The following is a 22,127-nucleotide window of genomic DNA, read 5'->3' on the forward strand; positions in this document are numbered from 1 at the left end:
ACGCCGGAGTGCGCGCTGCCTCGGATGACGTCAGAGACAGGCTGTTACAAAACGCTTATTTTCAGTAATAATAGAAAGTTAATTCGAGAGGACTGTACATCGCCCTGGAGCTCTTAGATTTCGCAAAAGTAACTGTTAGTGTGCCACCCGTAATGTTAACAAATCTGCGTGGCTAGTGGTGACAATTATTTTCCACTTTTGTGGCGAGAATTTATTTTGATTGTCAGTTCTCAGGGCGAAAGACATTTTAGTAGGAACTTACCGTAGAGTTCGCCCCTGAACTGCTCAAAGTGCTGTTTGGGATAGACATATTTACTGTCAGTTTGAACATAATGTGCGTTACAATGTTGTGTGTGTGAAACTTTACCAAACATATGTATCAATTAGAACTCAAAATTTTCATTTATAATCATAGTACTGTCCCGATGAGCAAAAAGAGAATAGAAACAATTCTTTCAGTGAGCTTGATAAGGATGTGGACTTGCAGACTGGGAACTATGGTCAGTATGTTCTCCATCGCTTTCCGGCTGACGACAGAAATAGTTGCCCGGCTCTCGTAAAAGACGGCAAACAATATTTACAATAATTCCAATTTCCTCCTATGACTAATTATTATTAATATGATAATCAACCCGCCGCCCCACACAGGCACTAATCTCTCCAACAAGTGGCGTTCCAATCGATGGCAGGAGGTGCAACCAGCGCGGGACTATTTCTGTCCGCAAGTCATGTGCCTGAAAATAGTGAGTGCCACACACCTTCGCTCCGGCAGTACTTAGGCTGCTGCATGCCGCACGGTCTCCGAGAAGCCAGTCATCGTCCGGGTGTCGTGATACTGTCATCACTTCCTGACTCACATCAGACCTGTACAGTAACCTGCAGCGTTATTGCTTCCTATAATTTTTCCTAAATAAATAAGTTTCTTGCTAACAGCAAGCGTTATATATATGTAAGGGGCAGTCAAATGAAAACCTAACACATGCCATAACACTCACTCTGCGCGGCATGGGGCCCCCGGTTGTTTCTTTCCGATACTGTCACTGCTGTGGTAGGGGAAAGACATTGTGCCGCATCACAGTTGCAGGCGGCTGTTGGTCTATTGTGGTCGTCCATCTGCCGTAGTATCGAACGGCCAGCGCCTATGATTCGACTACCCTTCAGACAGATGTGTAGCAGGCTTGGCCTACATTCCTCGCCCGTACGCTGCACGGACTGCGGCGATCACATGGAAACAAGATCCTTGGGCGGGGAATCACAATCGAACGAAGGCTGCGGCTTAACGATTTGGTTGGGAAACACTGCTACATCCTCCGTACAGCCTGGATCTTTCACCGTGTGATTTTCATATGTTTTGTGACCTGAAGAAAGACATGAGCGGACGTGGGTTGCAGAGTGCCAGAGTGGGTGCGGTTTTGGATCCGTCAGCGGCAGACCGTGTTCGACCAAACAGGAATTAATCGTCTCGCTTTCCAGTGGGATGAATGTCTTAGCGGGGGTGGCGATGACTTTTGAATGGGACCATTCCATGGATCCGTCGTGGCGTGTGTTCGGTTTTCATTTCACTGCCCCCATGCATCTAAAACACGAATGTATAAGTACCTCTGCGTGACTGAACGTTATTCAAAAGTATTATATTTTCTATATTGTGTTTTTTTATGATAGTGTTTTGACTGAAACAAGGCGTATGATAAAGTATAAAGTAAACGTTAGCTGATCGTGTTGCATTATGTCATTTCCACAAAACTTTTTATTACAGTAAGTGGAAACATTTATACAGTAAGATGTTATGGGTATTTTGATACGAGTAAATAGACTTGTGCTATACAGCTATTCCAGAAAATAACACTGCATCGCAGTTCATTAAACGTTGAATGTAGTAAGACATATGGATGCACACTGATGCGCCAAAGGAACTGGTATAGGCATGCGTATTCAAATACAGAGATATGTAAACAGGCAGAATACGGCGCTGCGGTCGGCAATGACTATATAAGACAACAATTGTCTGGCGCAGTTTTTAGATTGGTTACTGCTGCTACAATGGCAGGTTATCAAGGTTTAAGTGAGCTTGAGCGTGTTAATGTCGGCACACGAGCGATGGGACACAGTATCTCCGAGGTAATGATGAAGTGGGGACTGTGCACCGTGAATATCAGGAATCCGGTAAAACATCAAATCTCCGACATCACTGCGACCGGAGAAAATCCTGCGAGAACGGGAACCACGACGACTGAAGAGAATCGTTGAATGTGAAAAATGCAACTCTTCCGCAAATTGTTGCAGATTTCAGTGCTGGGCCATTAACAAGTGTCAGCGTGCGAACCATTCATAGAAACATTATCGATATCGGCTTTCGGAGCCGAAGGCCCACTCGTGTACCCTTCTTAACTGTACGAAACAAAGTTTTACGCCTCGCCTGAGGCCGTTAACACCGACGTTGGACTATTCATGACTGACTACATGTTTCCTGGTCGGACGAGTGTCGTTTCAAATTGTATTGCGCGGATGGACGTGTACGGGTGTGGAGACAACCTAACGAGTCCATGGATTCTGCTGTCAGCAGGGGACTGTTGAAGCTGGTGGAGGCTCTGTAATGGTGTAGGATGTGTGTGATTGGAATGATATGGGATCCCTGATACATCTTGATACGGCTCCGACAGGTGACACGTACGTAAGCATCCTATCTGATCACTTGCGTCCATTCATGTCCATTGTGCATTCTGACGGACTTGGGTAGTTCCAGCAGGAGAATGCGACTCTCCACACGTCCAGAATTGCTACAGAGTGGTTCCAGGAATCCTATTCTGAGTTTAAACACTACCACTGGCCACCAAACTCCTCAGACATGAACATTATTGAACATATCTGGGATGCCTCCCAACGTGCTGTTCAGAAGAGACCTCCACCCCCTCGTACTCTTACGGATTTATGGACAGCCCAGCAGGATTCATGGTGTCAGTTCCCTCTAGCACTACTTCAGACATTAATCGATTCCATGCCACGTCGTGTTGCGGCACTTCTGCGTGCTCGTGGGGGCCCTACACGATATTAGGCAGGTGTACCACTTTCTTTGGCTCTTCAGTGTATATATTGCCACATACAGATAAAAATGTTTGTGTTCATTTTTTTGGCCTTTTCACTCAATTTCGGTGTGAGACCTGTTAGTACTTTGAACTATTTCAGATTTATTGATGATTTCAGTCAATGTGCTGCAGATCACAGCCACAGTGATTAAGGGTACACAGCCCCAAATGTATGTCCAGCGTTTGTCTTGTTTGTACCAAGTCCTCAGTATGTTAGTCAGTTTCATGCTCCTTGGATTGTTTGTATGATTAATCGTGATGATGTGGAAAGAGTCGTTTTCAATTCACATTACACATCCTTATATAAATTGATTGATTCATATTGTCTCATATTAATAAATCCAATGAAATCTGGGTGGACTTGGAGGCTATGTTATTTTGACAAGAGTAGACTCGCATTCGACATAACTGCTGTTGAAATCCCCGTCAAGCCATCCAGATTTAGCTTTCAGTGCTTTCTCTGGAAGGATTAACGCAAACGCCCGATTGGTTCCTTTTAAACAGATAGCACAGGGACTGAGGCACTAATCTCTCATTCTTTAGGATCTTGGTTCCAATCCCCGTCCTAGAATCCAGATTCATCTTTTCCGTAGGTCGTCTAAGTAGCTTAAGGCGAATGCCGCGGTTGTACCTTTGTACAGACAAGGTCCGTTTTCTCCCCCATCATTGTCCAGTCCGAGCCTTGTGTTGCAGCTCACATGACCTTGTCGATGAGATGCTAAGCTCTAAAATTTCTTCATCCTTTCTCGTAGGTCGAAGGGCGGGGATTTGGATCCCGCTGGGGAATGGATACCACTCTAAAATGTGCCGTCGCCTTGCACCTCTTCTGTATACTAGATTGTCATTAGTAGAAATTTGTTAGACTCTAATTTGGTGTGCGGTGTATCATCCAAATAGGTTTTGTTTTTACAAAAGGTACCCCACCTCTATAAATATCACAAAGACGGTTATGTAACTAAGTTGTCAAGAAACACATGGCAAAAAGAAACAAAACGCAAGTTGTGTACCAATTCGTATTGTGCAACTGCAAAGTAACATTTGATTGTATTTCTTGTCACTTGTTAATAGTATATCGTTTAACCATATCAAGGAAGCCATGCGCTGTGACAATAATCTCAATGAGAATGTGAAAAGACAAAGATCTAATATCATGGTTAATGGATAGACCTCACATCACATTTAACACCTCTAACACGAAATTCTGCTGTACTGTCCGTTTACAATAGCGAACAGAAAAGTAGGTTAATTCACTGTTGAAAGTGAAATGCTAAAGGAACAGTTCATAATCATCCAGTATGATCACAACTACTATGATAAATACCATACGCTTTGGTTGTCACCTTATTTGTACGCATATGTAATTCGAGTTAATAAAAGAAATCATGTAAAACTTCCTGGCAGATTAAAACAGTGTGCCGGACCGAGACCCTAACTCGGGACCTTTGCTTTTCGCGGGCAAGTATTCTACCATCTGAGCTACCCAAGCATGACTCACGATATCTCCTCACAGCTTTAATTCCGCCAGTGCCTCGTCTTCTGACTTCCTTGGAAGGTACCTCCTTGGAAGGTTGGAGACGGGGTACTGGCGGTATTAAAGCTGTGAGGACGGGTCGTAAGTCGTGCATGGGTAGCTAAATCGCCGGCACGGTAGCTCAGAGTGTTCGGTCAGATGGTTAGCTGCCCACTGTAATAGAAAAAACTGCGTGAACGGATCAACGATGTACTTGAACAGGTGTCATAGGGCGTCCGCCCCGAACAAATGCAACGAACAATTACGAGAAAATGAGATCGGCAAAAAAAGGGAAAAAAAAGATGGTAGAGCACTTGCCCGCGAAACGCAAAGGTCCCGAGTTCCAGTCTCGGTCCAGCACACAGTTTTAATCTGCCAGGAAGTTTCATATCATCGCACACTCCGCTGCAGAGTGAAAATTTCATTCAGGAATCATGTAGTTTGACTTCTTGTAACATATGAATTTTTAATAGAATATCGTTAAACTTAACTGTCAATTTTTTCGCGATTGAGTTTGTAATGGGGTAATCATGACTAGGACGCAGAAAAGGCATCGTTGTGCATCAGGTCAATGGCTGCTCTACAGTCACTCGTCTTCAAGTAACGTTCCGAAAAGTTTCTCGTGCCAGTTTCTTGAAATGCTTCATTCAATGCTTTAGAGACATCCGTGTAGGCGGAACCTTTCCTCTGGCTCACTAATGTCAGCACTTGGCTCGAAGAGCGGGATTTTCTCAGTATGTATCGGAAGACATGAAGCTTGGGTTTCTTAAGGAACCCGCGGCTCCGACTTGCGCACATTCCAAGACCATAGTTTATTCAGTGAGTGCTGCTAACACACGAAGAGAAATTACCACACAAACAGGTTTTGATGCACAAGAGACCAGAGAGAACCACAGACATATCCACTGGATAGCTCTTTACGTGCTAAAAAACGTGCAGATTTGTAAGGGAATCGGCAAGAGGAGGAAGCCGACTATTCAGCTTCCGACATCTAGTGCCAGGGCTGCTGTAGCACTTAGGATGCAGACTCATGAACTACCATTGGTAAATTGTTCTTCATCGTGTGCAGCTAATAATGCAATAGGATCATGAACACTAATTATATCTAGAGTTATTGCATTCATTTCTTAATTTGTCATTATTATGCAAGCTTCTTTTTAAAAATTATAACCAATTTGGAACAGGATACTCCCTCATCTTTAACTCTATTACATCCGCCAGTCTCATTACTATTATTTTCTCTTTTCCCTAAACTATTTTCTATTCTTATAGATCTCGGTAATTATTAAATACAGTAATGTGGTTTTGAGTTTCGGGTCTCTGCAGTAAACACTTTTTAAAATAACAAAAATGATAACTTATAATATTAATAATAATAATAATAATAATAATCGTTGATATTAATAACCGTATAAAATGGAATGTAGTATCTTCAAGCGAGCTGGTTATATACAAATACAGCAACGAAGGTATAAATAAGGCTGATCTTATTACATTGTATTGAGTAACACAGCAACTTAGTAGCTGCTGAGTAAAGGAAGGACGCTTGCTTCTCGGGTGTGTTAGACCCAAGTTTCACGAAGCAGCGTCACTCTATAAATATACACTCCTGGAAATTGAAATAAGAACACCGTGAATTCATTGTCCCAGGAAGGGGAAACTTTATTGACACATTCCTGGGGTCAGATACATCACATGATCACACTGACAGAACCACAGGCACATAGACACAGGCAACAGAGCATGCACAATGTCGGCACTAGTACAGTGTATATCCACCTTTCGCAGCAATGCAGGCTGCTATTCTCCCATGGAGACGATCGTAGAGATGTTGGATGTAGTCCTGTGGAACGGCTTGCCATGCCATTTCCACCTGGCGCCTCAGTTGGACCAGCGTTCATGCTGGACGTGCAGACCGCGTGAGACGCCGCTTCATCCAGTCCCAAACATGCTCAATGGGGGACAGATCCGGAGATCTTGCTGGCCAGGGTAGTTGACTTACACCTTCTAGAGCACGTTGGGTGGCACGGGATACATGCGGACGTGCATTGTCCTGTTGGAACAGCAAGTTCCCTTGCCGGTCTAGGAATGGTAGAACGATGGGTTCGATGACGGTTTGGATGTACCGTGCACTATTCAGTGTCCCCTCGACGATCACCAGTGGTGTACGGCCAGTGTAGGAGATCGCTCCCCACACCATGACGCCGGGTGTTGGCCCTGTGTGCCTCGGTCGTATGCAGTCCTGATTGTGGCGCTCACCTGCACGGCGCCAAACACGCATACGACCATCATTGGCACCAAGGCAGAAGCGACTCTCATCGCTGAAGACGACACGTCTCCATTCGTCCCTCCATTCACGCCTGTCGCGACACCACTGGAGGCGGGCTGCACGATGTTGGGGCGTGAGCGGAAGACGGCCTAACGGTGTGCGGGACCGTAGCCCAGCTTCATGGAGACGGTTGCGAATGGTCCTCGCAGATACCCCAGGAGCAACAGTGTCCCTAATTTGCTGGGAAGTGGCGGTGCGGTCCCCTACGGCACTGCGTAGGATCCTACGGTCTTGGCGTGCATCCGTGCGTCGCTGCGGTCCGGTCCCAGGTCGACGGGCACGTGCACCTTCCGCCGACCACTGGCGACAACATCGATGTACTGTGGAGACCTCACGCCCCACGTGTTGAGCAATTCGGCGGTACGTCCAGCCGGCCTCCCGCATGCCCACTATACGCCCTCGCTCAAAGTCCGTCAGCTGCACATACGGTTCACGTCCACGCTGTCGCGGCATGCTACCAGTGTTAAAGACTGCGATGGAGCTCCGTATGCCACGGCAAACTGGCTGACACTGACGGCGGCGGTGCACAAATGCTGCGCAGCTAGCGCCATTCGACGGCCAACACCGCGGTTCCTGGTGTGTCCACTGTGCCGTGCGTGTGATCATTGCTTGTACAGCCCTCTCGCAGTGTCCGGAGCAAGTATGGTGGGTCTGACACACCGGTGTCAATGTGTTCTTTTTTCCATTTCCAGGAGTGTAGATCCTTCTATATATATTTTTAGTATTTTACTGCGTTGGTTACTTACATCAGATATTTGACATTTCAGTTATAAGAAAAGAGGGCAATATCTCAGGAAAATATTGACGTTTCCTGGTTTCCGACTGAAAACCTACATGCGGTACAGAGTACTGAAATTGGAACCCCAATTACTGTGACCCCTTTAATCACCACACTTTATGTACGTAATTTATAGTCGTGAAGTTCCCTTAAAAAGCATTTCACTTGTCAACAGTAATGAACGGATGGGAAACGACGAGAGGTGATAGACATTTATCTGCCTCAACACTAGAGATGTGCTATAGTAAGAAAGGGTGTTTTCCAATATAAATGTGAGGTGAGGTAAAATGGTCACACTAAAGGCGATTGGATGTTCACCAAATCATAGTTACTGGTAGAACCCTTCTGCTTACATATACTGAATCTACATAACATCAGACTAAATATTTACAATTAAAAATATGTTGTTGTTGTTGTTGTGGTCTTCAGTCTTCTGAATCTGCTTAGTGTATTCATCTCTTGATCTCCCTCTACGATTTTTACCCTCCACGCTGCCCTCCAAAACTAAATTGGTAATCCATTGATGCCTCAGGACATGTCCTACCAACTGATCCCTTCCTCTAGTCAAGTTGTGACATAAACTCCTCTTCTCCCCAGTTCTATTCAATACCTCCTCATTAGTTATGTGATCTACCCATCTTATCTTCAGCATTCTTCTGTAGCACCACATTTCGAAAGCTTCTATTCTCTTCTTGTCCAAACTATTTATCGTCCATGTTTCACTTCCATATATGGCTACACTCCATACAAATACTTTCAGAAACGACTACCTGACACTTAAATCTATACTCGATGTTAACAAATTTCTCTTCTTCAGAAACGCTTTCCGTGTCATTGCCAGTCTACATTTTATATCCTCTCTACTTCGACCATCATCAGTTATTTTGCTCCCCAAATAGCAAAACTCCTTTACTACTTTAAGTGTCTCATTTCCTAATCTAATTCCCTGACTATCACCCGACTTAATTCGACTACATTGTATTATCCTCGCTTCACTTTTGTTGATGTTCATCTTATATCCTCCTTTCAAGACACTGTCTATTCCGTTCAACTGCTCTTCTAAGTCCTTTGCTGTCTCTGACAGAATTACAATGTCATCGGCGAACCTCAAAGTTTTTATTACTTCTCCATGGATTTTAATACCTACTCCGAATTTTTCTTTTGTTTCCTTTACTGCTTGCTCAATATACAGATTGAATAACATCGGGCAGAGGCTACAACCCTGTCTCACTCCCTTCCCAACCACTGCTTCCCTTTCATACCTATCGACACTTATAACTGCCATCTGGTTTCTGTACAAATTGTAAATAGCCTTTCGCTCCTTCTATTTTACCCCTGCCACCTTTAGAATTTGAAAGAGAGTATTCCAGTTAACATTGTCAAAGGCTCTCACTAAGTCTACAAATGCTAGAAACACAGGTTTGCCTTTCCTTAATCTTTCTTCTAAGATAAGTCGCAGGGTCAGTATTGCCTCACGTGTTCCAATATTACTACGGAATGCAAACTGATCTTCCCCGAGGTCGGTTTCTACCAGTTTTCCACTCTTGTGTAAAGAATTCGCGCTAGTATTTAGCAGCTGTGGCTTATTAAACTGATAGTTCGGTAATTTTCACATCTGTCAACACCTGCTTTCTTTGGGATTGAAATTATTATATTATTCTTGAAGTCTGAGGGTATTTCGCCTGTCTCATACATCTTGCTCACCAGATGGTAGAGTTTTGTCAGGACTCGCTCTCCCAAGGCCGTCAGTAGTTCTAATGGAATGTTGTCTACTCCCGGGGCCTTGTTTCGACTCAGGTCTTTCAGTGCTCTGTCAAACTCTTCACGCAGTATCATATCTCCCATTTCATCTTCATCTACATTCTCTTCCATTTCCATAATATTGTCCTCAAGTACATCGCCCTTTTAGAGACCCTCTATATACTCCTTCCAACTTTCTGCTTTCCCTTCTTTGCTTAGAACTGGGTTTCCATCCGAGCTCTTGATATTCATACAAGCGATCCTCTTTTCTCCACAGATCTCTTTAAATTTCCTGTAGGCAGTATCGATCTTACATCTAGTGAGATAAGCCTCTACATCCTTACATTTGTCCTCTAGCCATCCCTGCTTAGCCACTTCGCACTTCCTGTCGATCTCATTTTTGAGACGTTCATATTCCTTTTTGCCTGCTTCATTTACTGCATTTTTATATTTTGTCCTTTCATCAATTAAATTTAATATTTCTTCTGTTACCCAAGGATTTCTACTAGCCCTCGTCTTTTTACCTACTTGATCCTCTGCTGCCTTCAATACTTCATCCCTCAAAGTTACCCATTCTTCTTCTACTGTGTTTCTTTCTCCCATTCCTGTCAATTGTTCCCTTATGCTCTTACTGAAACTCTGTACAGCCTTTGGTTTAGTCAGTTTATCCAGGTCCCATCTCCTTAAATTCCCACCTTTTTGCAGTTCCTTCAGTATTAATCTACAGTTCACAAACAATAGATTGTGGTCAGAGTCCACATCTGCCCCCGGAAATGTCTTACAATTTAAAACCTGGTTCCTTAATCTCTGTATTACCATTATATAATCTATCTGGTACCTTCTAGTATCTCCAGGGTTCTTCCATGTATACAATCTTCTTTCATGAATCTTGAACCAAGTGTTAAAAAAATATATATGGCGAGTAACACCTGCACCACCCAGTGAAAAGTATCCAGACAACGCATTGTAAGCGGAAATGACCACGAGATGTCACGAGAGCCAGATCCACCAGCATAAAAGGAAAGGGGGGGTATTGTGTTGTCAGTAAACAAGGAGCAACAGAAAAGAAGGGTCGGTCACGAGAGTTCATTGACTCGAACGTGGACTAGTCATTGAAAGTTACCTCCATAACAAATCCATCAGGAACTTCCCAACCCTTCTAAAGTCTCCAAGTAGACTATTAGTGATGTAGCTATGAAGTGAAAAAGCGAAGGAACAACCGCAGCTAAACCATGATCCGGCAGACCTTATCGATAGAAAGGGGCCGTAGAGCATTGCGGTGGGTAGCTGTACAAAATCATGTGAAATCAGAGGAATAAATCCCTTGTGAACTCCATAGTACTACCAACAGTCAATATAGCACAATTACTGTGCTTAGGGAGTTAAAAAAAGGAGGTACAATGGTCAAACAGCTCCTCATAAGCCGCACATTTCTGTAGTCAGTGCATATCGATGCATGATATAGTGTAAAGCGCAAAGACCCTGGACACTGTACGACTGGAAATGGGTGATTTGGAGTAATGACTCAAATTATAATCTGTGGCAATACGAAGGAAAAGTTTGGATTCGGCGAATGCCTGGAGAACGTTAGCTGCCATCACGTGTAGTGCCAACAATGAAATACGGAGGAGGTTGTGTTACGGTATGGCGATGCGTTTCGTTGTTAGGTTGTGGGATCGTTATTGCATTCAAGAATTCGCTAAATGCGGAAGAATATGAACACATCTTACAGCATTGTGTATGGCGTACAGTAGAGGACTAGTTAGGGACGATGATTGTTTGTACCAGTTTGACAATGCACTCTGTCATGAAATAGTATCTGCGAGGTAGTAGTTTGTGGCCAACAACATTCCTTTGCTGGAGTATCTTGCCCAGATGCCAGACGTGAACCCAGTGGAGCACCTGTGGGATTTAGAACTTCGAGTTCGCTCCAGATCCCAGTGTCCAACATCACTATCATCTCAGGATTCGGCTCTTGAGGAAGAATGGGCAGCCATTCCTCTATAGACGTTCAGACATCTCACTCTCAGTGTCTCCATCAGAGAGCAGGCCGACGTAGAGGCGAACGAAGGACACACTCCATATTAATGTCCACTAATAGGTGTCCGGTTTCTTTTGATTAGATAGTGTATATGCATTTTTGTGAAGGCTTACATAGTGACCATTATTCCCAAGATAGCAGCGCAATGTATACAGTGCGGACCTACATACTCCGAAAATGGTGAAGTAACATCACAGGCCAGACCTTCGTTTTAATGAAAACAATTTGCTGTTCGTGGACTGAACTAACAACAGTTTCATCCACGTTACAAATATGATGTGCAAGATGAAAATGTTTACCTTACAGTGTTTTAATGATGTTACTAAGTTATTCAACAAACATAATCAAGGTTTTCTCGTTCTTGTTCGTTACTGAATGTGCTCCATAAGATGGCCACAATCTTTTTACCACCTACTGCATCCCTGTTTTTTCCTAGAACTCTTCATTCCAGCTTATTGCGTAACATGAGAATGCATCTTATCATTCTTTACCACCTTAAGACGAATTTCCGTGGCAATAGGATCCCTTGTTTGTTGCTCTCATTTCCAGACATATTATCTAAACATCTTCGTTCCATAGAACCTGAAACAATACCAGACGACTGCAGAAGACTGTTTTGGATCGGATTTTTGTATTAGGTCAGTTATAACAGTCCATAGACGGTTTCAATAGCAGTTTCTGAAGGTGGCAGGGGTAAAATACAGGGAGCGAAAGGCTATTTAAAATTTGCATAGAAACCAGATGTCAGTTATAAGAGTCAAGGGGCACGAAAGGGAAACAGTGGTTGGGGAGGGAGTGAGACAGGGTTGTAGCCTGTCCCCGATGTTATTCAATCAGTATATTGAACAAACAGTAAAGGATACAAAAGATAAATTCGGAATAGGTATTAAAATCCATGGAGAAGAAATAAAAATTTTGAAGTTCGCCGATGACATTGTAATTCTGTCAGAGACAGCAAAGGACTTGGAAGAGCAGTTGAACGGAATGGACAGTGTCTTGAAAGGGGGATATAAGATGAACATCAACAAAAGCAAAACGAGGATAATGGAATGTAGTCGAATTAAGTCGGGTGATAGTCAGGGAATTAGATTAGGAAATGAGAAACTTGAAGTAGTAAAGGAGTTTTGCTATTTGGGGAGCAAAATAACTGATGATGGTCGAAGTAGAGAAGATATAAAATGTAGACTGGCAATGGCAAGGAAAGCGTTTCTGAAGAAGAGAAATTTGTTAACATCGGGTATAGATTCAAGCGTCAGGAAGTCGTTTCTGAAAGTATTTGTATGGAGTGTAACCATGTATAGAAGTGAAACATGGACGATAAATAGTTTGGACAAGAAGAGAATAGAAGCTTTCGAAATGTGGTGCTACAGAAGAATGCTGAAGATTAGATGGGTAGATCACATAACTAAGGAGGAGGTATTGAATAGAATTGGGGAGAAGAGGAGTTTGTGGCACAACTTGACAAGAAGAAGGGACTGGTTGGTAGGACATGTTCTGAGGCATCAAGGGATCACAAATGTAGCATTGGAGGGCAGCGTGGAGGGTAAAAATCGTAGAGGGTGACCAAGAGATGAATACACTAAGCAGATTCAGAAGGATGTAGGTTGCAGTAAGTACTGGGAGATGAAGAAGCTTGCACAGGATAGGGTAGCATGGAGAGCTGCATCAAACCAGTCTCAGGACTGAAGACCACAACAACAACAAGTAATTAACTGAAAACCATCACAAAGGGATAAAATAATGGATGATAGCTTTGTATATAAAATTATTTAGAAATCAATCTGTACTATTAAGGGTGGTATATTGACGTAAATATCTCTTATCGGAGAAAGTAGATTAAAAATGAACTGTTGGGAAAAATGGTCACCTAGGCCGCATTTCCCGAAGAGTAGTGTGGCCACCTTTCCCGAATGGATGCCATGTCGCCATTTGTGATTCACAGATGAAACTGTCACACCGAAAGAAACAAAAAGGAACTGAATTTGCAAGCCAAAAGACCTTGTTTCAACACTGATATTGTAAGAAAGTAATACGTTTAACTGAGGTAACAAGAATAATATAAATGTCTCGTCTTACATGTTAGAACTAACCTGACCACATCCGGGTAGTCGGCAGCGCTGTTGAGGGCAAAAAATTGCAACAGACACTTTTCCCCCTTGACACGTTATCCTACCTTTCTCTACTAATCGTTATACAAGAAACCAGAAATTCCCTAATTTCAAAAATATGCTCCCCTGCAATATTTATATTATTTCTGGGTCAAGCATTGTTGATCACTTATCTCGTGTTAAATCTGTGAGCCGGAGCAGGACCGCGAATCGAAACTGGATCCTTGCCTTTCTTATGCAGTGCGCAGCCAATTGTGCTCTCTGTGCAAGCCTAGAAGCTTCACCACGTCACTGGTATCTCATCACACAAGTAGAAATTCCGAGTTCCGGCCCAGTACACAGCTTTAACTTCTCACAAATGTTCATAACAGCTTATGCTTCACCCTACAAAGTACAAGATAGTTATAATTAAACTTTCGCTACGTTAATCAGTGTAGGCGGAAAACTACTTACCATACGGGTTCCAAACTTTATAGGAATGATGTTCAGACTGCGCACTGCAGGATTTGCGTTGTTAGTAATGACTTGCAGTTAGACGCTGGTACTGGTACGGTGACGTAGGATGGAACCACAAACATCACTGGTTCAAAAATGGTTCAAATGGCTCTGAGCACTATGGGACTCAACTGCTGAGGTCATTAGTCCCCTAGAACTTAGAACTAGTTAAACCTAACTAACCTAAGGACATCACAAACATCCATGCCCGAGGCAGGATTCGAACCTGCGACCGTAGCGGTCTTGCGGTTCCAGACTGCAGCGCCCCTTAACCGCACGGCCACATCGGCCGGCAAACATCACTGGTCATCACAGTTGCAGACAGTCAACATATGTCTGGACTAGATGAGCAGCGCGTTACTCGTAAAGCTTTTTTATCAAAACAGCAGAAATAGTGCTGTTGCTCTTCGCGAGCATCGACGCATTAAAGTAATACGGAGAGTTTCTCTTTCCACACAGGGATTGAAGAATATGATTGGGAAGTTTGAATTAACTGGCCATTTGGGAATTGCTCCTGAGAGAGGCCGATGACCATTTACACCAGAAATTGTTGAAGAAGTTACTACTTCCATGGCTGAGACTGGTGGATGAAATCAGTGATCTTCAAATAGTGTACGAGCTGTGTAACGACAGCTGGACATTCCATGGTCCACTGTTCGAAAAGCGCTGAGAACTTTTGTGAAATGGTATCTTTAGTGCGTTTCTAGGTTGTCGTGGATGCGCATTATCATCACACTGAGCAACGTTTGTAAGCTAGAACGTAAATGTAGCACAGAATTAACAAATGTTACCCTATCATGTGGAAATTAGAATGTGTTTCTTTTAATGATTTCTATGTTATTTCTCTTCTGCATATCTTACAAATGTTTTCACAAAGTTTCATTGTCCTACGGTCACTAGTCTTTCATGAGGCCTGTCAAGCAGCGAAAGGTTAATTGTTACAGCCCAGAAGGCCTTTTTTAACAATGTAACAAGCGAGAACTAAGGAATAATTGTAAGATACAATTTAATTTAAAAAATGTTTGGAGTTTCGTGCGCAATACTTACAATCTGCTGAGGGTCGCGAGTGGTAAGAACACTCTGTTCTGTAGCGTCGTGAGCTGGTTCTCTGATATATCTCTGAAAACAAACGAGAGCCATCTGTTAACACAAATACATCTGCGTCTTACGATGCCTTGCGCCATTATGATATGAATAGTAATGTAGTTTTTCCTACGCATAAAAATTAAATGCAAATAAGTACGAATAATACAAATGAGACTAGATTGTTCTACTCGTTCACTCGCCAGGTCGTGTATTGCTACGCTGCCCAGTCACATTAGTGTGACCAACTGTCATAAGCCGGATTAACCACCTTTTACAGCGCGGACTGCTGCGAGACGTGCAGGAAGAGTCAGTGGGGTCCTGAAAGGTACCGACAGGGATGTGTAGCCATGTCGACTTCAATACCGTGGTCACCTGAGCTAGGTTTCTCGGTTGCGGGTCCACGACGCGAATAGCTCGATCGAGGTGGTCCCACAGACTCTCGATTGTCGGGGAGGCTGTTGTCCAGGCGAGTAGGGTAAACTCATCCTGGTGATCTTCGAACCACGCACGTACTCTGTGAACTGTGGGACACGTTGCATTGTCCTACTGGTAAATGCCATCGTGCCGAGGAAAAATGAACTGCATGTGGGGGTGGATGCGTATTTGTGTTGATCCACTGTGCCGTCCAGAATGACGAGATCACCCAGGGAATGCAAAGGAAACATCCCTAGGCCATCCTCCAGCCTGGACGCTTCTGACAATTGTTGCAGGATGTCAGTTTTCAGACGTTTCACACCATAAACGTCAATGGCCATCTATCCGATGGAGCATAAAACGTGATTCATCTGAAAAGGCCACCTGTCACCACTCAGTGGACCCACATTAGCGGTATAGGCTTTCAAATTCCAGCCTTCGTTGCTGCAGAACAGCAGTCAGCATGGGTGCATAGAACCAGGCGCCTGCTGCGGAGCCCATACACAGAAACGTTCGCTGAACAGTCGTTGAGGAGACACTGTTCGTAGCCGCTTGGTTCATAGGGCCAGTCAGCTGGTCAAGAATTGCACGTGTACTCGTCCATACACGTATCCGCATCTTCCTTCACCCCTGTAATCTACGGCCTGCGGTGCACCAAAGTTGCCTCGGCGCCGTTTTTGGATAGCGCTGTTTTGCCATGAACGGCATGTTTAACCACGACGGCACGAGAATAGTTTACAAACTTACCAGTTTCGGAAATGCTTCCACCCTTGGCCCGAAATCCAATGATCATACCTTTCTAGATGACAGATAAATCGCTCCGTTTACGCATTACGATAACGATTGCACTGTTTCCCGCATCGTCCGATGCGCTTTATACAGGGTGCATGTTAATATAACCGACAAATGACGAATTCCCGACAGAAAGCGGAGAAAAAAAGTCCTAGGAACGTGTGTCCGGAAATGGACGGTGTGCGTGCAACGAAAGCATATCGTCCCGGAAAACAGTATAGAGCTGCATCGCATCCACGTCCCAACAGATGTTCAAAGTGGCCTCCATGGGATGCAACGTACGCGTTCACGCTCCGCATCATAGATTGCCGCACTCTTTCGCACGTTCCGGCATGTGTCTGAACAGCCTCATAGGCGTCGTGAACGCGCTGTTGAAGCGTATGCGCATTAGGAACAGGTTCAGCATACACAGTGCTTTTCAGATGACCCCAGAGATAAAAATCCAGGTGGTTTAAGTCCGGTGATCTAGCAGGCGATGTTACACGGCCTCCGCGTCCTATCCAACGTCCGGGTAAGATAATGTTGATATGTCTCAACATTCTGTATATCCTGGTCCTCCAAATCTCGTGTACGCATAGTCCGCCGCCTCCCTGAACGTTCTGAAAGAACCCATGGTCACAAAGACGCCCAAAAAGGGCTTGAAATGTTGTGTGATGTGGTTAGTGTATGTGAGGATAACGTTTCGGTATAGTCGTGCTGCCTCTCGGCCGTTTCCATCTGCTTGGCCATACACAAACAGCATCTCAGCTTGTTCCCGACATGAATACCGGACCATTCTGCTGCTTACAGTACGCTGCATCAGTAACACAGCCTACAACACACAAGGAACACACGGCACGTGGTCAGAGGAACATCCATTCGTCAGAACAATCTACCGTGGGAACGATGCATTTCTGGACACATGTTCATAGGACATTTTTTCCTCCATTTCCAGTCAGGAATGCGCCCCCGCAGTTTTTCGGTTTTATCAACGTTCACTTTGTATACCCTACACTACTTGTGCTGCCGCCGGCCGTCTGTGAGTGGTTATTGCACGTTGGAGCCGAACATAGGCGGTGGCCACATGGATGTGACAGGACCGCGTATTATGTTGGTTGCGAGGCCGCTACACGGGTAGAAATTATGCTCAAACTTGACACCAATCTCGCTAAGAAAATGTCCAACCACGTACTGAAATGAGAGGAGTAATGTGAACTGTCTGAGAGGATGATATTGGACGGAGATATACACAAAGAAGGAAGGTGACTGTTTCTTTGCTGCACCTACTGGTTGTAAATTTTCATGGGTGGCGTGCTACAACACGCGGATCAAACATACACTACCGGTCAAATGATTTCGATTAGCCACGAAAAAAGCTTGAAACTTTATTTTGATACACAAACACTTCGTACAAACTAAATGGACCAACGAAATAAGTATTTTCTCTCTTTATCATTTATACAATACATTACGGTTCACATATTAGCATCTTCAAAGTATCCACCATTTGCCCTCAGAACAGCTGCACGATCTCTTGGCATTCTGGAGATCAGATTTTGAAGTGATTTTGCAGGTATTGCAGTCCATCACGTCTGTAAATTATTCCATAGATCTTCAACATTAGATGACCTAAGTTTTCTGACCTCTCTGTGAAATTCATCCCATAACAGTTCAGTGTCATTTAAGTCAGGTTACTGACTTGGCCAGATTATACTATTCAGTTCCCTACGTTTTCCTTTTCTGTTGACATACCCTCTGCACAATTTAGAAGCATGATTGGGACCTTGGAGAACAAACCTATGACTAATAGAGCAATAATTTCCTTGCGAGATGGAACTGCATTGTTGATGAGTAAGCCATGGTATCCTTCCTTCTTTTATGTTCCATTAATTCTCACTGGACCACCAACTTTATCAACCGAAAAACATCCTCACACCATGACAGACCCTCTACTACACATCACCATTGGCTTCAGACACTACTCTTCATACGTTCTCAACGAAGTCGACGATCAAACATCGATGGCTTCTAAAAACTTCAAACTTAGATTCCTCCGTGAATAGCACCTTGGAACATTGCTGCACACTCAGGTTCTTATGTTTCTTTGCGTAGTAAAGCTTTTTTTATCCGCTATACAGCCGTTTGTTCAGGGAGATGGCGTTGCACTGTTGGGACAGAGATTGGAGCTGCTCACGTACTATTTACTTCCTCGCAGATTTCAGGTGCCGCACGAGCCCTCTGACGTTTACTTTGTACACGTTTGAACCGATCCTCCGTGTATGATGTTAATCGGGACCTCCAGATCTCGACACTCTTTCACTGGCAGCAGTTTGCTTCAACCGCTGCAACGTATACATCAATGCAGATTGCTCTAAGCAAACGTTTATTGCTACTGGCTTACTAGAATAGCCTTCCTGATGCAGAGCTACAATTACTACACGTTTTTCAATTCCAGGCTCTTGCTTCCGTTCATTAGTGGTTATATGGTTGAACCTGATCAGGTACACAAACACACTGCTAGAAACACACAATGTCTTGTAAACTAACACCAAATAATCGTATACAGATAGCCGACTTAATGACGCCCATTCGAATGGAACCGTCTTGGGTAACGGCACGTCAATGCTGTGGACACTCATCAGTGCCTCTCTAAGCGAAGGACCAGTCAAGTTCACAACAGAGGCCCATCATTACATGTTTGTACTTGCTTTATTATCAGAATGGGAATATTATAGAATACCCAAAACGAAATCCATCTTTTAACCACAAATTCGTAGTTGCGATAGGTGACTGAAAATTTTGACCGGTAATATAAGTGAAGCAAAAAGGAGCTTATCAGCAATTCACAGCACATAAATGAGCGACTAATCAATCCTCTTCTATATCAAAGGTAGGGCGATCCATGATCGGCGTGCTTCACTAGGACTGGACGTATGCTCTTGCCTTCCTCAGATCTTTGAACTACGATTCCTCCAGAATTATACGATGGCCTACGGTTTAATGTGGTTTCCTTACCATGCTGCAACTTGATATTTTTCCCACACACAAACTGTTTCCAGGTCTCCAGAATTATACGATGGCCTACGGTTTAATGTGGTTTCCTTACCATGCTGCAACTTGATATTTTTCCCACACACAAACTGTTTCCAGGAAGAAAAGAGAGTGACTGTAGTTTTAAATTTGGACATTTGCTGTTCCAGGCGGATACAATTTAGCCACCGAGCAAAACAATAAAGAAATAATGTTGCCGTCATACTGTTAATAAGATATCAATTTCATGCAGTAAATTTCACATGAGCGATTCGTACATTCCTTGACCCACACCCACATACACACACACACACACACACACACACACACACAAGCGCGCGCGCGCGCGCTCGAGCGCGACGGAGACGTTATATGTATTATACAGACAGGTTAAACAACTAGATACAACTGATACAGGAAAGAGAATGAGCGTCCATTTGCATCGCTAAGACAGGAGCTTCTCCCAAACAATACAACAAGCAAATTTTATTTACTTACAAGTGTTCCAGATGTTTCTGGTTCCTAAACGCATTAACATCTATTGATCGGATGGCATTTCTTCTCAGGTTCCTAAAAAAAAAAAAAAAATTCAATGTTAACATATTTCTCGTAAAAAGTTTAAGTACACTGAATTTAAAATGTTGAATACGAACCACAAACATTTCACTGACATCTGGTTTATGTGTACCATGCGCTATGAAATTATGCTCATGAACAAGTAATATGGTATTACTGTTCTACACCAAATTTTCTCCAGTGCAGATTCTCGCCGTTTTATTGCAGCTCACATTTCATTTCTAGCTATGTAAATTCGTTAGAAAGAATTTTATCTGCGCTCTTCCAGGGGAACATTTTTAAACATTATTTCCGCCATTTTGCAGCTTTTTATGGCACTGCAGAATACCGAGAAATGAATGTAGCTGCAATAACACCGTAATGGAAGAACAGTAAAGATGATTACATCTACATCAGCGCCTACGAGCCACCGTAGCATGTGGAGCGAAGTGCACACAGTGTACAAGCGTCTTCATATTCCATTCGTGAATTTGACTCCGTATAGCTGCATAATTTCAGGACCGTAACAGTTTTATGCTCTATATGCACCACTGACTCTTTTTTTTTTTAAATTATAGGCGTTCTCTCACTTCGTATAACGATTTATGAATCTTCGAAGCTATTTATTTTGCGGCTAACCGAATGGCCCAGGTTCATTTTCCGGCCACGTCGGACATTTTCTCTGTTTGAGGACTGGGTGTTGTGTTGCCCTCGCGTTCGTATCGTCATAATTGACATTCCATTATTGAGAGGGCTGTATGGGCAGATCCCTAAAACCAGTAAATAAAAGGAAAAATAATTTACAAAACCCTTTACGTCACTACATATTGTTGATTCCACTGAATGTACATTGTTTATGCTCTAAAATTGAAGCACCTGTCTCTGTTACGCATCTGAAAGCCTTTCAAAAGCTCGCTTTATAGCGAATAATCATAAATGCAAAATTCTGTGGGAAATTTAACAAAAGCTATATTTCTACATATCCCATGGGAGAACCTCTGGTAATATTACTTGGAAATCGTAGGTGAAGATATAAACGACAATAATGTTTCAATCAGCTCTGGAGCGTGCATGGGAAAAAAGCAATTAAGTTAAGTACCAGATCGATTCCCACCATTACAGACTTGATTGCCATTCTCCAACGGCACTGGCACTTGTTTCCGCGCGCCGACCACCTGTTACGTACTTTGTACGTGGCTCATTTCGTTCACTACTCAATAAGGACAGCCACTCCAGACAGATAGGACTTTTAAACGTCTGTGTTGGAGCAACAAAACCATGGCAGAAAATGAGTGGAGCTGTTCCAAAAGTTTTTAGTCATCAATCTTAGCTTGCGTTAACGGGGAAAACAATAGAGAATTCGACAATGACCGACCGCTCTCCTGGCGTGCTAATTTCAATCCCCAAGAATGAAATTTTTGGATTTTTAAGCATGCAGAATTTCATTTTCAAATATTAAGATGTTTAGCTTTGGAGAATGGAGAGACTTTACAAAAAAGAAGAATTGCATTTAGTTTTTATTTTGTTTTCAAGAGAGAAGGTGTTTATTTTTCCGAGGAAACAGCCATTGAAAGCAAGAATTGCAAGCCTATGAACCTATGCTTATGATGCTAATGATTTGTCAATCAGAAGGATGGGCTGAAGGTGTAGAAGGAGGCCCATTAAAAAAATTGCGAAGTCAACTACAAGAGATAATTAGGAAATCCGGATTCGAATCCCGGTCTGGCAAAAATTTCCAGTAGCCTCTAAATATTCATTACCTAGCAGATTTATCATACCGGAGCGGTTTGATATCATCTCATGTTTTTGTATCATCATCCCCATCGATTCATCATTTCATGTCAGTACATTTAACTCATCTCAAATAAGTAAGAACTGATATGCTGTATTCCTTTTGACGCTGATTAGAAATGAATAATAATTACCGGCGTGTAGTTCCCTAGCTAGTAAATAAGTGGGTGATGTTAACCCCTCACTTCTGTTTAAAAGGCGAAATAAAACATAGAACAGTGGGAGAATGCGTTAGACTGTAGCGATAGCTGAAATTTCCGAAACGATGGAAACTTATAAACCACTCGAAGAATGAACGAAAGAAAGTTAGTGGGGACGACAGTACACGAAATGTGAACTTACGAAAAAAAAATACACGAAATTAAGCCTCATAAAATTAGATAGATATGGACCATA

At 43.2% G+C, this 22,127-nt stretch overlaps 1 protein-coding gene across 1 annotated transcript in view; it reads right to left on the reverse strand.

The window, feature by feature from the left end:
- The window catches only part of LOC124723077 (relaxin receptor 1), a 414,738-nt gene that overhangs the window by 243,743 nt on the left and 148,868 nt on the right, over positions 1-22,127 (reverse strand). The window contains exons 8-9 of the mRNA XM_047248253.1: positions 19,884-19,955; positions 15,132-15,203 (exon numbers count right to left, since the gene is read on the reverse strand). Of these exons, the coding sequence (XP_047104209.1) occupies positions 15,132-15,203; positions 19,884-19,955 (144 nt within the window). The remainder of the gene's footprint in view (positions 1-15,131; positions 15,204-19,883; positions 19,956-22,127) is intronic.

The sequence above is a fragment of the Schistocerca piceifrons genome, chromosome X (assembly GCF_021461385.2).
Source record: "Schistocerca piceifrons isolate TAMUIC-IGC-003096 chromosome X, iqSchPice1.1, whole genome shotgun sequence".
In the NCBI taxonomy this organism is placed as follows: domain Eukaryota; kingdom Metazoa; phylum Arthropoda; class Insecta; order Orthoptera; family Acrididae; genus Schistocerca; species Schistocerca piceifrons.